Source organism: Cibotium barometz, chromosome 12 (assembly GCF_041138505.1).
Source record: "Cibotium barometz isolate CiBa-2024 chromosome 12, ASM4113850v1, whole genome shotgun sequence".
Taxonomy (NCBI): Eukaryota; Viridiplantae; Streptophyta; class Polypodiopsida; order Cyatheales; family Cibotiaceae; genus Cibotium; species Cibotium barometz.
Window position 1 is genome coordinate 41,937,067 of NC_141057.1, and position 15,566 is coordinate 41,952,632.

The 15,566-nt window shown below is 43.5% G+C and overlaps 1 protein-coding gene across 1 annotated transcript in view; it reads left to right on the top strand.

Moving 5' to 3' along the window:
* The first annotated feature begins 5,930 nt into the window (after positions 1-5,930).
* Positions 5,931-15,566, top strand: part of LOC147633420 (uncharacterized) — a 36,549-nt gene continuing 26,913 nt past the window's right edge. The window contains exons 1-2 of the mRNA XM_086806490.1: positions 5,931-7,465; positions 7,583-7,684. Of these exons, the coding sequence (XP_086662616.1) occupies positions 6,056-7,465; positions 7,583-7,684 (1,512 nt within the window). The 5' untranslated portion in view covers positions 5,931-6,055. The remainder of the gene's footprint in view (positions 7,466-7,582; positions 7,685-15,566) is intronic.

Sequence of the window (15,566 nt, forward strand, 5' to 3'; positions counted from 1 at the left end):
CTAACTCTAGAACCAATTCAGCCAGACCCCTCATTGCTAGATGCAATGAGGGAAGACTCAATGATGGGAGGTGAAAGTTGCGATTCCATAGATCATCATAGTTAGCATAACATTTTCTCTAAGGTAATTGGTGATGAATTTATTCTCTTCCCTTTAGAGGCATCACCTCCTTTAGAAGGATTAGTGCACATCCTAGCCCACCTCAAAGTGAGTATGAACCCAACACGTGTAAATATCACTTGTGAGGCATATAACACCTCAAAGCCTTTTTGTTCTCGAAAGTCCAAGTTTCGATAAGTTTTCTTTGGTAGGAAACTTCCTTTTAAGATACTTATCCGACTGGAGGAATGGGAATCTAAGAACCCACTTGAACATGAAGAGGAGGAGGATGAGTTGTGCCCCATTGAGCACCATCCCTCCATAACCCAACCCAAAGGATAATCCAAAGTTCCGATTAGCAAGTTATAGCACTATTTTAAAAGCTACAAAATGAACGCCATGTCATGGATGGTGGCACTGGTGTCAGCCTAATCACCAAGGATTGTTAGGAGGCCTGGGGTAGTCTTCTACATATGGGCACATTTATATATGTAGGCTAGTTCAACCAATCACATTTATATATGTAGACAACTAGTCCTTGAAGATAAACCTAAAGACAACGAAGACTCATCCCATGGGTCGAGGTATTTTCGTGCCAATGAGTCTGACACAATTGTCCACACTGCTTCAAAAAACATGTGCAATTGTTGTAACAAGTTAGATAGTAAAGATGAAAATTAGGACTACAAGCCTCTCTCTAAGCCTAAGGACTCTAAGGATTAGGTCCATGTCTTAGCACCAATGGACACTCTTCTACAAAAGCTTGGAAAACCATTTGTGAATCTGGACCAGAGGACCATGCAGTTCCTATTTCTAGAGGTTTTCCTATTCCTTCGCTCACATCTGCGTTTCTCCTCACTTGCGGTGGATCCGAAGGAGTCTAGTCTTCTTTATAGGGGAGCACTTTGATGAGTGCTGGTCATTTTTTGGGATCAAAGGCTAGCTGGGTTTGAGGAAGTGTGGTTTGATGTGCTACAATAGATTATATTATCATTTTTAACAATTAGTCCATATTGGGTTTGTAACAATAAATGTCTTTAATGCTCTTGAAGCAGGTTTGAAAATGATTTCAGACATGCCTATTCTGCTTAAGCTATATATATTTTTTACTAGGCACATGTCTCTAGGTCATGCTTCTAACTCACTCATGTAGGCAAGCTCACATGTCTAAGTTCACGTGTGCAGGTTCACATAGGCTCACGTCTGTTGGTTTACGTCTTTTTTTATACAAACTAGGATTTGCCGAATCATGTGTCGTTGGGCCTTGCCTTAGAGCCGCAATTGTAACTTCTTGATATGGGTGCATCCTCACTCCATTGTCACACTCGAATACTCCTTTTCCAAATGGAGTGAAGGAAGAGATCTCTATGGCTAGATAGAGGCAAGAGGCAAAAGGAGATTGTCCTTTACAGTGGTTTTTTCTCACAAAAGGTGGGGGGAAGAAGAAGAAGCTAATGTAAGAGGGATTCCTACAAGCAAATCTATTCAAGAAACTAGCATGCATGAATCCAATAACAAGTACAAAGGAGTAGAGAAGAGAAGAGCTCACAAGTATTCTATTACAAGGGAATGATTGTATGTTGCTCAGTGTCAAAATGACTGAGCCAACCTAATGTGAGGCCATCTTGCCAAGGCTATTGTGTTAGCATGGCATTGAGGAGAGGACCACACGAGTAACATATAGAAATAAACAAAATACTAGCTAAGGGGTCATGAGAACTCAATCCTTTCTATGAAGTCAGAGCCATCCAATATAGGCACCTGGTATGGGAGGTTTTTGTGTCAGGGGGTGATCATCTGAATGGGCAAGAGGTCTATGGCCAAAGGCATGGCAGTTATCATAGTTTGCGATCTCTATCACCTACCGAAGGTTCCAACCAATTGCTATGAAAAGCTCATGGTACGTCTTTGTCAAGCCTGGGAATCAAGCAATCAGTAGAAAGCTAACCATGGAGTCGAGTGGGTCCAAGTTAAGCATGAAGCCGCAATGTCATTTTTGACAAAGTACACATGTATAATACATATTGTGATGGGGCTAAGTTTCTTAACTCTATTTATAAGAGCTATAAAATCAAACTTAACCCGAATGTATCCATTATTGAGGAACTAAAAAACCCGTTCTTGCTAGTCGGATTAGTGTGTCTTGTAGGAGATCTTGGATTTGTGTGTGGAGGCACATCTTGCTATAAAATCAAACTTAACCCGAATGTATCCATTATTGAGGAACTAAAAAACCCATTCTTGCTCGTCGGATTAGTGTGTCTTGTAGGAGATCTTGGATTTGTGTGTGGAGGCACATCTTGCTACTAACAAGCAAACCTATAGACAAGAGTGGCTTCTAGAGAGTTGATTGAAGACAACGAGAGTTGGGTTATCCACTTCCAAAAATGAGTGTAGCCTTGATCAAGGAGGTTGGAGCGGCATGGGGTCATCTAGAAGGGGAGAATCAAGGGTTGATATCACAAAATGAAGAACAAATGCGAGTCATAAAGGACCCAAAATTATGTGGAGTGGAAGAGGAAAAAAGGTTGAAAATAGGGTAAAGGGGAGGAGAGGGAAGGAGGAAAGTGCCTAGAAAGAGAGGAAGGAAAAGGGGGATCTCCTAAAGGGAAAGGAGAAGAATGCAAGTGCTGGTAATGTGGTCAAGAAGTAAGGTGAGGGAGGGAAGAACAAGAGAAGGGGGAGAGGTTGGTGTAGAGGTAGAGAGGGGGAGCAAAAGAAGGGAAAGGCAAATGGTGCTCAAGCAAGGGAGGAGTCTAGGAGGGTGCACAAAGGAGAGGAGAAGGGTCAGAGAGGCACACAATAATCAAGGCATGTGCAAGAAGAAAGGGGGGGCAAGAGGGTTGTGAGATAACGGGATGGGCATGCATAGGGGGCAAAGACATGTTGAATTATGATGGAGGGTACATAGTTTCTCTGCAAAGACATCCTTCTTTTGATCTATGAGACTTAACTTTTTGCCGCACTCATTGCAATAAAACCACCAATCTTTCTTCCTAAATTGCTTATGCATTTAGCTACGTATGGGTTTTAGAAAGTACAAGTTCATAAAGTAGGTACGATTTTTCTTTAGATTTCCTAAGAAATTTAATTTGGGAACCATTACAAGTTATTGTTAAGATATGGTGGGCCTTACTAGATTGTGAAGAAAGTAGAGGAATGGCATATCAATTGAAATTACCTAATGAGGTCACTATTCATTTGAGCTTTCACGTGAGTAGATTAAAATCTAGTTTACATGACAAGTACTCATTAGTTGCATAAAACAAATTTGTTCAAATTGAGGATTCATAAAGAGCAAATTAACGAAATTAATCGGATACTAGAGTAACAATAAAAGTAACTCTATTACGTAACTCTATAACGTAACCATGTTTGAGTATCTAGTCCCTTGGAAAGAAAAGTCATTGAATGATGATACTTAAGTGAAATGTGGAACACCTTGAGAGAGACACTTTTCCATTTTGTTCAGTGGACATGAAATCTCAAGGGGGAATGAATATTATGGTATTTATTGCTAAAAAGAGACTAAAGGAGGTGTAAAGGCACTATTAAGGGTTGTACAAAAAATATGATAATTATAGTAGGTTTATGTAATAGTTGCTTTGACCAACCCATAGGTCATGATGGGTGGCTACATCACATGTGGTATATAGGATGCTAACAACGTCATCCATGGATATAAATGCCACAGTTATACTTTTCTCATGCTTGGGGGTGAGCTTTGATAAAGACATGGTCTACGAAGATTTGTTTATCACTAGAGGGACAAACCGCCTAGTGGCTAGAGTGGCCATGGCAATGGTTTTACGAGCCAAGTGACGGTGGAAAACATGATAGGGTGGAGGGGTGGTGGTCTGGAGAGTGTGTGATGCAACATTTATAGGAGCATGCAAAGTAGTGAACATGCATCTGTTAATGGGTCTCAACTAGTTAAATATTAAGAAACTAGAACGTTAAGCATAAAAATATATACCTTCTTGACTCCTTGTGTCTTTCCTTAAAAAAAGGTGATACATAAAGCAAAATATAGTATTTATCTTTCTCCATATGGGCTATAATTGTAGTTTGAGGTTATGAAAAAATAAAGAGCTAGTAGTAGCAAGTGCCACAGCCTTCCAAACCCTCCTCCCTTTTCCCCTTTCTTTCTATTCACATTATTGTGTAGGAATGCACGAATGATAACCCATCTTAAAAACCCTAAAAGGAATGAAGAGGTGCATGATTGGACCACTTGGCATCTCCCCATTTCCTCTATGGAATTTAAAAAGATCCTCTTCACTCAATGTGGAGCAATTGTAGTGGATCACTATACTTATCAAGAAACTAGAATGTCAAGCATTGAAATGTTTGCCTTTTTGATTCCTTTCCACTTACATGTCAAAGAAGGTAACAAGTAAAGTGAAATATAAGATTTATGAATCCCCAAGACATATAGGGATTACAAGGTAAAGTAGTAAGCATAACAAACTCCCCTCCCCCTCTATTCACACTGATGTGGTCAAGAGCACATTGGCTTCAACACATAGAATGACACTAAACATAGATACTAATTGCCAAGAAACTAGAATGTCAAGCATTAAAATGTTTGCCTTCTTGATTCCTCACCGCTTGCATGTGAAAGAAGGTAACAAGTAAAGTGAAATATAAGATTTATGAGTCCCTAAAGGCATATTAGGAGGTAAAGAAGCAAACATAACAAACTCCCCTCCCCCTCTCTTCACACTAATGTGGTCAAAAGCGGGTACCCTCATTGCTTCAGCACACAGAATGACAATAAAGTCTCACTAAACATACATAGAAGCAATCAAGATTAGCCGAGGGGCTATTCACATTATTTACCTTACACATCAATTGAGTGTCCCCATTCCTATATGTTCACACTAATGACCCCATTGTCATTAAAAGCTAAAATTATCATTGTGAAAATCATACATAAGAATGTTTTACCCACAAACATTCTTGAGGATATCTTCATGGGTTACTAGTGTAATTCAAGTTGTAGTAACAATGTCTTTTGGTGTTAGGAGATATTCCTCGCCTTGGGATCAAATTGGTTATTGGCGATATATGTAATCAATCAATCAAAGTGCATTGTGCAAAGGCTAACACAGTGTCTTTTTAGCCATAAAAGTTAAGTTCTTAGAACATGGAAGTTTTGACGTTAATTGAAGCAACTCATATGATGTTGGATGAGGTAATTTACATTATCTAAAAAGAGAGATTGCATTTTTTTACAGCCAAACTTACAAAAAAAAATTCATAAACATAACTTGTTTTTGGCATTAATCTCAAATTCAACATTAACTCAACATCAAGATTTTGTTGGAGGCTTCTTCCTCTCGAGGGGCTTGCAAATTCGAGGCTTTTCACATGGTGCCAATCGACACAATACGCTCTATACACAAAACCCTCTATAGTTAGAAACTTCAGTTTCTTGTGTTTATTTATAGGTAGTCATAGAGCAAAACCTATGATGCTTGTGTAAAAAAAAGGTGTATGTTACTCACCTGTTATGTACACAAAATGAGATTCGAAGATGCTTGCAGAGAAAATCGACTATTATGTTACTCACCTGTTTATGTACACAAAATGGGATTCAATCATGCATGCATAGAAAATCGACTTGTTGAGCTCAGGGTTGCACTTTCTTATGGAAGAAGGTAAGACATATCCCTTTCTTTTTTCTAGAGTAGCCCCCCTCCCTCCAAACACACAAACACACATCCCCTCCCCCCCTGTCCTCTCTTTCTCTCATCTTTTGAGATTATGTGGGAGGTAGGGCGGGACTTGGATTCAAATTCCCAAACAAAAATTTTTTACTCACAAAAATGCATTGCATTTTAATTGTTTAATTGTTTAATTGTTCAAGCTGAAAAAAGGAAGTGCTTTTTCATAGCTTTGTCAGCCTTCAGCTTCAACAGAAGCGGGGGTGTCGAAGGTTTCCTCATGCGCCATGGCAGGCACAGCTCGCCTGAACCCACGCAGCGCCCCACTTCTTCCTCTCCCTAACCCTTCCCGCGCTGGCTTACCTTACCCCCCCGTGGCCATGGGCAGCTTCCAGATGGAAGCTTCCTTGGAACATCACAGAGCTTTGCAGGATCACCGGCAGCAGCAGCGCAGCGAGCTTTCTTTGAAGCGAGGCCGCGGTCTTCGCAATGACATGGAGCGCGAGAGGGCTGCCCTGCTGGAGCAGGAGCGCATGGACAGGGTGCTGACGATGGAGCGGGAGCGCATGACGATGGCCCCTCCTCACAGAATGACTGTTGCACGTCCTACTGGGACAGTTTTCGAGCGTAATCGTACATCAATTGCCTCTGTCGATGGCCGTACAATTGATGCTCCTGCTGGCATCGGCAATGGCCAAACTGTGGATGGACGCAGTAGGATGGATGGCCCTACTAGCATCGCTGACCATCGCCTTAGGATGAATGGCCCTGTAGGCATCGGCAATGGCTACAGGATGAATGGACCTATTGGCGTCGGCAACCCTCCTTCTAGCATCCTGCACCTGGAAGGCAGCAGTTCGGGCTTCCTTGGCCTTGACCTCAAGGTTGACAGTGAAGTGGGAGGAGCAGACAGGGGTCTAGAAAACCGTAACCTGATGGACAGGAGGCTCAAAGGTGTGGCGGAAAGAAGGTCAATAGGGCTGGAAAGTGCAACAGACTGGGGCTTGGAAAATGACAGAAGGCTGGAAAATTCTGGGGCTATAGAGAGAAGATCAGAAAATTCAATCGAGATGGACAGAATTCTGGAGAATCCCATGGCTATGGAGAGAAGATCAGAAACCTCAATGGGGATGGGGAGAAGGGTGGGAAATCCTGCAGTGATAGAGAGAAGAACGGAAATCACAGCTGGGATGGGGAGACGGTTAGACAGGACTGTAACTGGAATGGAGAGAAGGTCAGAGACCCCTGTTGGAATGGAGAGACAATCAGAAGCCCGTGCTCCCAGCATGGAGAGACGGACGGAAATCATATCTTCTGGAATCCACAGAAGGGTAAATAGCCCAGCACAATTACTGGATAGGAGGTTAGAGGCCACTTCTCCTGAACCTGATGATGATAGGGTTGAATCCAGGCTTCATTCTGTGCGGCTCCCAAGCTTTGATAAGGGTAAGTCAGCAGAACAGGAACATGAAGAAGTCAGAGAGATTTCCAGGGACAGATCAAGAGAAGATGACAGTCAGATGGAGAGACCCATGGATGATGCAGCGATGCAGGAGCTTGTGGCTCAGTACAAGATGGCCCTAGCTGAGCTTACGTTTAACTCCAAACCCATTATCACCAATCTCACTATCATTGCAGGAGAGAACTTGCATGCTTCTAAGCTGATCGCCTCTACAGTCTGTGCCCACATTTTGGAGGTCAGTAATGGCAAATCGAATCCTTGTATAGAAGAAAGACTTTTTAAATGCCAAATGGATCTGTTTCATGGTGGCTATTAACAGTGAATTTTTAATGCTGGGTGTTTTGTTATAAAGGTGCCAGTTGAGCAAAAGCTTCCCTCTCTTTATCTACTGGACAGTATCGTGAAAAATATTGGGAACGATTATGTCAAATATTTCTCGGCCAGGCTACCAGAGGTCAGTGCTACATGTTCTCTTATATTGTAAACTCCCTTTTCTATGTGAAGTATTATTGGAAAGAAAAGGGACAACCGATTATGCAGATGAGAGTGGGGGGGATGTCTATCCCTTGTGAGGAGGATGAGTTCAGCTCCATGTGAGCCTAGTGAAAACATAGCAACGATTCTGACCTTTCTTGTGGATTGTAGTAAGTGCCCAATCCTGACCATTCTTGACCTTTCCCTGTGAAACGAGGACGGACTCTTCTTTCAGGAGAAGGGAGCTGAGGTCATCAAAAATCCAGTTGACTTGTTGTGACTTGGCACCTAAAAGCCCAAGAAGCCACATCATACTCCGGGGAAGCTTTGTTAGGATAAGTGCAGTCAACTGAGTAGAGGGCAAGGCAGCACGTAACTGGTCATGGATAACCTTGGCCTTCATAAGGAACGACTGCATAGAACTACCAGTAGGAAATACCAGACTGTAGAGTTGCCCTGCATAGAACTACCAATAGGAAATACCAGTAGGAAATACCAGACTGTAGAGTTGCCTTGCAGAGTAATTGCCCTCATTGAGGAATCTTGAGCATAGAGATCCTCCAACTTGGACCAAACTTGATCTGCATTGGCAAGAGTTTGCACAGCCGATGAGACCTCCTTTGCAATGGTACATACAAGCACCGAGTGTGCCTTTGAATCACGATCCTCCCGGTCTTGTAATTCTGCAAGGAATTCATCCTCCTGAACTTGGGTCCAACAACTTGAGTTTTGAGGACGCTCGGGCTTCTTCTCACTGCCCTGAACAATCTCTCACAAACCCTTATGGACTCGTAGATTCAGCTTCCAATGAGCATAGTTGGTTCCATCCAACTTGTCCTCCTTGTTCATACATGGGGAAACCATATCCACAGCAACAAAGCACTTTCAAATGGAGCAAGGCACGGGGACTAATCAGCCCCCTCTCAAATCTGTGAGAGAAAGGAGCTCTACAGCAGCAAAACAGTCCAACAAAATGCACCGGAAACACCCAACCGGAGAGAGGGGAAGCCGGGGAAGAAGTAGGGCTGTCGAGGCCGCTTGTCGGGCTGCACCATACATGAAGAAAATACCTCCGCTAGTGTCCTGACTGTAAAAACAGCCACTACACCACTAGCCACTTTAGAAAGTGCTTAGAAAAGCAAACCGCAGCCACCTTGTACTTGCACCTTGTAGCCTTGCAAGGGCTGCATGGGGCAAGAGCACCATAGGAGAAAAAAATGCTGAGGTGAAGAGGCATAGAAAGAAAACGCAGCAGCACCTCCTGAAGAAAGTGCAGCCATTGAGAACGCAGCAGCACCACGAAAACGCAAGAGGAAGGAGGGGATCAAAACGTAGAGGATGGGCAGTTGGGACCTAGTTGTTTGATACCATGTTGGAGTATGCACAGGCGGAAGCATAGACAAAGAAAGAGAGAGAGAGAAAGAAAGAAAGAAAGAAAGATATATTAACGTCTACGAGAGGCCAAAGTCAGCCTATGAGACAAAAAATAATACAACTGTGTTCTTCCGGTCATCGGAAGAAGAGAAACAAAAGAAAAAGTGTGCATGTGTCTGGATACAACTGTGAATCATCATGGATCGGTGGAGCCCATATACAAACAATATAAGGGGGGGTGGGGATGTGGATGGAGTGCTAAGGCAAGATGCATCTCTATATGCTGAAGGGGTAGTACAAGCATGCTATGCAGATCTATGTCTAACTCCATCCACCCAGTGCCATAAGAGGGATATAAGATATCATACATCGCCGATGCTGAGGCTGTGAATGGCATGAACATGTACCCTGAGTCTGAATGAAAGCGAGCTAGCCTCTCCTGTGTCTCCATCTGGTGTCTCATTCGGATAGCTGCTATCTCTCGGTGACGGAGTCGGGGTGCTCTATGTCCAGTCTGTCTAGGTCTCCTCCTGGCTCTCAATTCCTCTGCTCTCTGTGCGGTCACCCCACGTGGTACATCAGCTGGCACTGGCATAGCTCTCTGGAAGAAATCTGTGAGCTGGGATTGTCTCCCACCCCTAGTGGGAGCGGGTGTTTGGAGGAGTCTCTCTCGAGAACTATGAAGCTCTAGTAGTAGTCTGCCAAGCTGTCGCTGGTCCGAGGCCTCCATCAACTGATGTAGTGAAGAGTGCTCCTCAAACAATGCTGCATATCTATCTCTGACCCCCTGGTGGGCTCTACATCTACATACAAAGTGATCCTCAGTCTCCACCTCCTCGCGGCACAATTTGCATATCCGCTCAGCTCTAGGAACCCGTGCCGCTCTCCCAGCCTCTATCTCTAGCTGATGTGATGAGACTCGTAGCTGTCCAATAGCAACGCGAGAGCTGTGTGGCATGTATACATCCATGTACCGCGGTCGATGTATAAACCCACCCCCCATCCCAAAAAAGATGCTCATAAAGTGGTCTCTGTAATACAGCATCTTAGGTGGTAGTGGGCTCTCTGGTGCTGTCCATGTCTCCTGTATGTAGTGCTGCCATATGTACTGTCTCATCACTCTGTTCCTCTCATTGAGAGAGAGGTAACCCCGTGGAGCAGACTGAAGAGAGAGAGTGCAATTGTTGACAAGATCACCTTTTGATTAGCAAGAGGCTTACAATGGCAATAGCCAGCAAATGGGTTTATACAATGTGCTTGGGATTGGATTGATTACACAAGTGATGAGGGGAGCCTTTACATAGGGAGGCCATGAGCTGGCCGACTACGCACGACTTGCATTAATCAAGAGAAAAATACATGAACCCCAATAAAAGGCCAGTTCCCAAAACATTGAGATGCACAATATTTTAACAGTAATCAACTAGCATTTGATGTTCTCAAGTCGTATTGCCATGATTAGTAGTCAAAGTGGGAACATTATCTTCCTTTGGTACCGTCAATCTTGAGCGATACTCATTGATCCAGTATTGGTAGGACTCCTTACAAGGCAGCATTTGGTTGCTGTTTCTTGTCACTTCTTACGAGGATGGTGTTGCCTTCCTTGGAGGCCAACAAGACCACAAACATTTTCAAAAATCATTGAGTCAATAAAGGAGTGCCTCGCCAAAGCTCAGGCTAGACGCCTCATTAGGAAGGTGGTCCCCTATCAATTGATAGCGAGAATGTTTTACAAGAAGGATCTCGTTGGTCGTGTCCTCACTGAGTCACTCCGTGGTCACATAGGAATGCATAAAGGACTTCATTCATCAGATTTCAGCAAAGTCGTTCAAGAGAACATGTGTGCTTGAGATCCCTCGGGTTCTTGGAGCATACAAACAGCCTCTAGCACTCCGTGCTTGAGTCTAAGGCAACAGAGAAGATCCTCTCATCTTCAGCCAATATATGTGCATATTCTCAGTAGTTTTGGATTTTCATAAGTGGCTTCATAGAGTCTTCTATAGTGCTATCGGTTCAGCATATGGTTCAGTTGTGTTCCGTCTTCCTCGTCCTTGGGTTGGGCAGTCCTTAGTCATTGTTAAGCTCTTTCCGTACACCATGGCTTTAGCACTACATACTTCTCCATGTGATGGTGCACACACACACACACACTTGTATTTGCGTATCACTTTGGTCTACATATCCTATATTGTTTGACATAGGATACTTCGGCAACATTGAGCTTCATGTATTATCTTTTTGTGGACTCACCTTTGCGCGCCATTGGTACTGCTGCATATCGGATGGCCCTACATTTTACTATATATAGGAAGCATGGGTGAGGGAGAGGTCACTTCCCCTCTAGCCCAAGTTGTGGAGTCCATCTTGTGTTCTTTCCCTTTGAATAGGATTAAGTCTTGTGCTCCCCTCTCTCATCTTAGAGGTTGAGGTATGCCCTAGGGTTTGCCTAGGGTTGAGTGAGGTCTTCTTCTTGCTCATGAGAGAACTAGGGTGTGTTGTTTTGGGCATGGTTGCTCACTCTTGAGCACTCCCCTTGGCAGGCATGTGGTTGAGAACTTGAGTGTGGGGTTGTCATTTTCTGCCATGTGCTTGTCATTTGCAACCATCATGAAAACACAAGGCGTAGATACTAGAGCTGCCAAAGCACAAGTGCAACCGTCATAGAGCGCCTAGTGGTTCCATCACCTGCTGTGCAAGAAGCGGCCCCCAAGATTACCGTGAAGAGGTCGTCGTCAAGAACCCCCTCAAAGGCCACATGGAGCTTGTGCTTGGGCATCCAAACCATGGTGGCCCACTTTGTGGGGTGTGCATCAAGGCGGCCAGGTAAGAAAGCACGTGCTGCCCTTGGGTGTGCATGGGCAGAATCGCCATTGCTGCGCTAAGCTTACAACAAAGGGAGAGAGTTGGTCTGGGCACAGTGAAAAGAGCCATGAAGAGGCAGGCCTGCCATTGGCCTATGCAAAGAATAAGAACGCAAGATTGCAAAGAGCTCCACCGGTTGCTTTTCGTTAGTAAGGTTTAAGCCGTTGCCCAGGGCAAGAGGCAAAGCCACGGGGGTAGGGCTGCAACAAGAAGAGATAGGGCAAAGTTTTCAGTGAAAAGATTGCTAGGAAGGGAACGATGATAAGTATGGGAGACCATATGTGGAGACATAGGATGATGACAAAATTGTCCAAGGTCAAGGATGGAATCCCGTCATCAAGTTCAGGAGGAGGGGATGTCATGTGCATGCACATGGACATGGCTGATCCAAGCTAATCCCTAATTTGCAGGAGATAAACATTAGGTTTAGGGCACTGGCTAGGCTTAGGAAAAGGCTCAGATAAAGTCGGCCATGCATTTCAGAGGTTTACCTCAGGTTGGTGGTGATTATGTGTTTTTTTGTGTCCATTGCGGAGGAGTCAACCAATTGGTCTGGCTGCCAAGAGCTTGTAAAAGGCATAATATTGTTCATTGTGATTCATCTCACTCCCACTTGGAGTCAGGTCTTGGATAGGACCCTTGAGGTCTAGAATTAGGCTTTATGTCTCCTTTTTGGGAAGGCCAAAGGCCACAGAATATATGTACCTTTTTGTACCATATGAATATAGTGAATACACAGCTCTCTCTCTTCTCTCTCTGTCTATGTTGATTGTTCTTGCATCAAGAGTTCCTATGCAGTGCTTAGGGCTGAAAGAAGCCTATCAAAGCTTCCGCATGTCACAATGGGATCAGAGCTTCAGGCTGATAAGCTCTGATTTTGAGATAGCACCCCCTGACCGCCCCACCCACGCACCCACCTACCCACCCTTCCTTGTTGTATTGTGCATGGATGAAACCATCGCCCGTGTCTTGATCTTTTGGTGGTGTGGTGGCAAAGCAACATTATATTAGCATCAAGCTTAGCTATGCTAAGTACTGTTGGTGTCCCAGAAGAAGTGCACAGGTCTAAGGAGAGTAACTTAGCATGTGTCAAGACACCGAGAAGCTGGTTGGTGTCAAGCAAACCCAATGGGAGGGTTTCATGAGAGTTGATAGCGAATTGGGGTTGCCCCGGAAAGCTTTTATAGAGCAACTCCAAGGGATGATGTTCATCCAAGGGGTGAAGCCAAGGATGCCAAGGTCAATTTCAAAAAGAAGGATTCATGTTTGTGTTTAGGGACATGTCAAGAAGGCAAGGGGTCAAAGTGGGATAGGTGTATCAATCTCTACATCAGATTTGGAGTGGAATCAGAGACAGCGCAAGGTTTCAAGGATGGCAAGTATGGGAGACCATATGTGGAGATTGAGGATGATGACACAATTGTCCAAGGTCAAGGATGGAATCTTGTCATCAAGTTTAGCAGGAGGGGATGTTATGTGCATGCACATGGACATGGCTGATCCAAGCTAATCCTTGATTTACAATAGATAAACATTAGGTTTAGGGCACTAGCTAGGCTTAGGAAAAGACTTAGATTGGACACAGATAAAGTCGGCCACGCATCGCAAAGGTTTACCTCAGGTCGGTAGTGATTATGTGTTTTTTGTATCCACTGGAGCTGGCCAACAGCAATCAGTGAGTTGGCTTGGTTGCCAAGAGCCTATAAAAGGCATAATATTGTTCATTGTGATTCATCTCACTCCCACTTGGAGTCGGGTCTTGGATAGGACCCTTGAGGTTTAGAATTAGGTTTTGTCTCCTTTTTGGGAAGGCCAAAGGCCACATAATATATGTACCTTTTTGTACCATGTGAATATACTAAATACAAAGCTTTCTCACTCTTCTCTCTTTGTCTATGTTGATTGTTCTTGCATCAAGAGTTCCTATGCAGTGCTTAGGGCTGAAAGAAGACTATCTAAGCTTCTGCATGTTACACTTCTTATAACCAACGTAATTCCATCATCTAAAATTATGTGCCCAAGGTACTCCAACGATGTCTTGAAAATTTTACGTTTCTCTAGATTGATAAAAAATGCATTGTCACGCAATTTCTGAAAAAATTGATGAAGCCGTTTTGTGCTCATCAATTGAAGCACTAAAAACTAGAATATTGTTAAGATAAATAGTCACGAACTTATCCAAAAATGGTCGGAAAAGGTTATTCATATGACTCATAAAGTTGTCGGGACATTGATTAGCTTGAAAGGCATAACCAAATACTAAAATTGTCCATATTGTGCAGAAGGTGCTCTTGTGCTTGTGTAGCATGCAATAGGTTGATTGTCGTAACGCGCAACAAAGCCTTCTTTAAACTTGTGAGTTTATGCAATCCGCTTTACTTTAAGAGAGAAGAGTAGAGAGTGAGAAGATGAGAGTTGCTCAATGCTCATCAATTGAAGCACTAAAAACTAGAATATTCTTAAGATAAATAGTCACGAACTTATCCAAAAATGATTGGAAAAGGTTATTCATATGACTCATAAAGTTGTCGGGACATTGATTAACTTGAAAGGCATAACCAAAATACTAAAATTGTCCATATTGTGGAGAAGGCGCTCTTGTGCTTGTGTAGCATGCAATAGGTTGACTGTCGTAACGCGCAACAAAGTCTTCTTTAAACTTGTGAGTTTATGCAATCCACTTTACGTTAAGAGAGAAGAGTAGAGAGCGAGAAGATGAGAGTCGACACCAAATTGGGTTCCAATTACCTACTAAAGATCCCTTGCAAGCAGGAGTATTTGTTTGAATTACTTTGGAGAACTTTGTACAATGATGAGAATGATGATTGGTAACCTCTTTCTGTACACCCTAGCTTAGTACTACATACTTCTCCACATGATAGTGCACACGCACTTGTATTTGCATCACTTTGGTGCACATATCCTATATTGATTGACATAGGATACTTGGGTAACATTGAGCTTCATGTATATCTTTTTGTGGACTCACCTATGCTCGCCATGTGGCACTTGTGCATATGGGATGGCCCTACATTTTACTATAGATAGAGAGTATGGGTGAGGGAGATCTCATTTCCTTTTAATCCAAGTCGGGATTCCATCTTTTGTTTATTTCTTGAGTAGTTTAAGTCTTGTACTCCACTCTCTCATCTTAGAGGTTGAGGTATCTTCTTTAGGGTTTGCTTAGGATTGAGTTAAGGCTTCTTCTTGCTTTTGAGGTGAACCTTGGGTGTGTTGTTTTGGGCATATGGCTTGCTCACTCTTGAGCACTCCCCATGTGTGAGAGGCATGTGGTTGAGAACTTGAGTGGGGTTGCCATCTTCTCATTGCCTTGTGTGCTTACTATTTGCTTGAGCTTAGGTTTGTGAGTGAGAGGTGGATATGGAGTGAGAGTGTGTAGCGTTCGTGTGTTGTGATGCTTTTTCCATTTCCTTTTAGCTTAGGTTCATTCCTCTTTTCCTCTTCCACTTATTCCAATTAGATTAGGATATTCATCTAGACTACAAGCGGAGATTCTTTCATTGTCCAAGGGTTTGGGTGAGAGACGAGCTCTTGGGTAGCCTCCCATGGATATTCCATTGACCTGCGAATGCCCGGACTAGAGAGCACCTCGCCAGTGGCTCAAG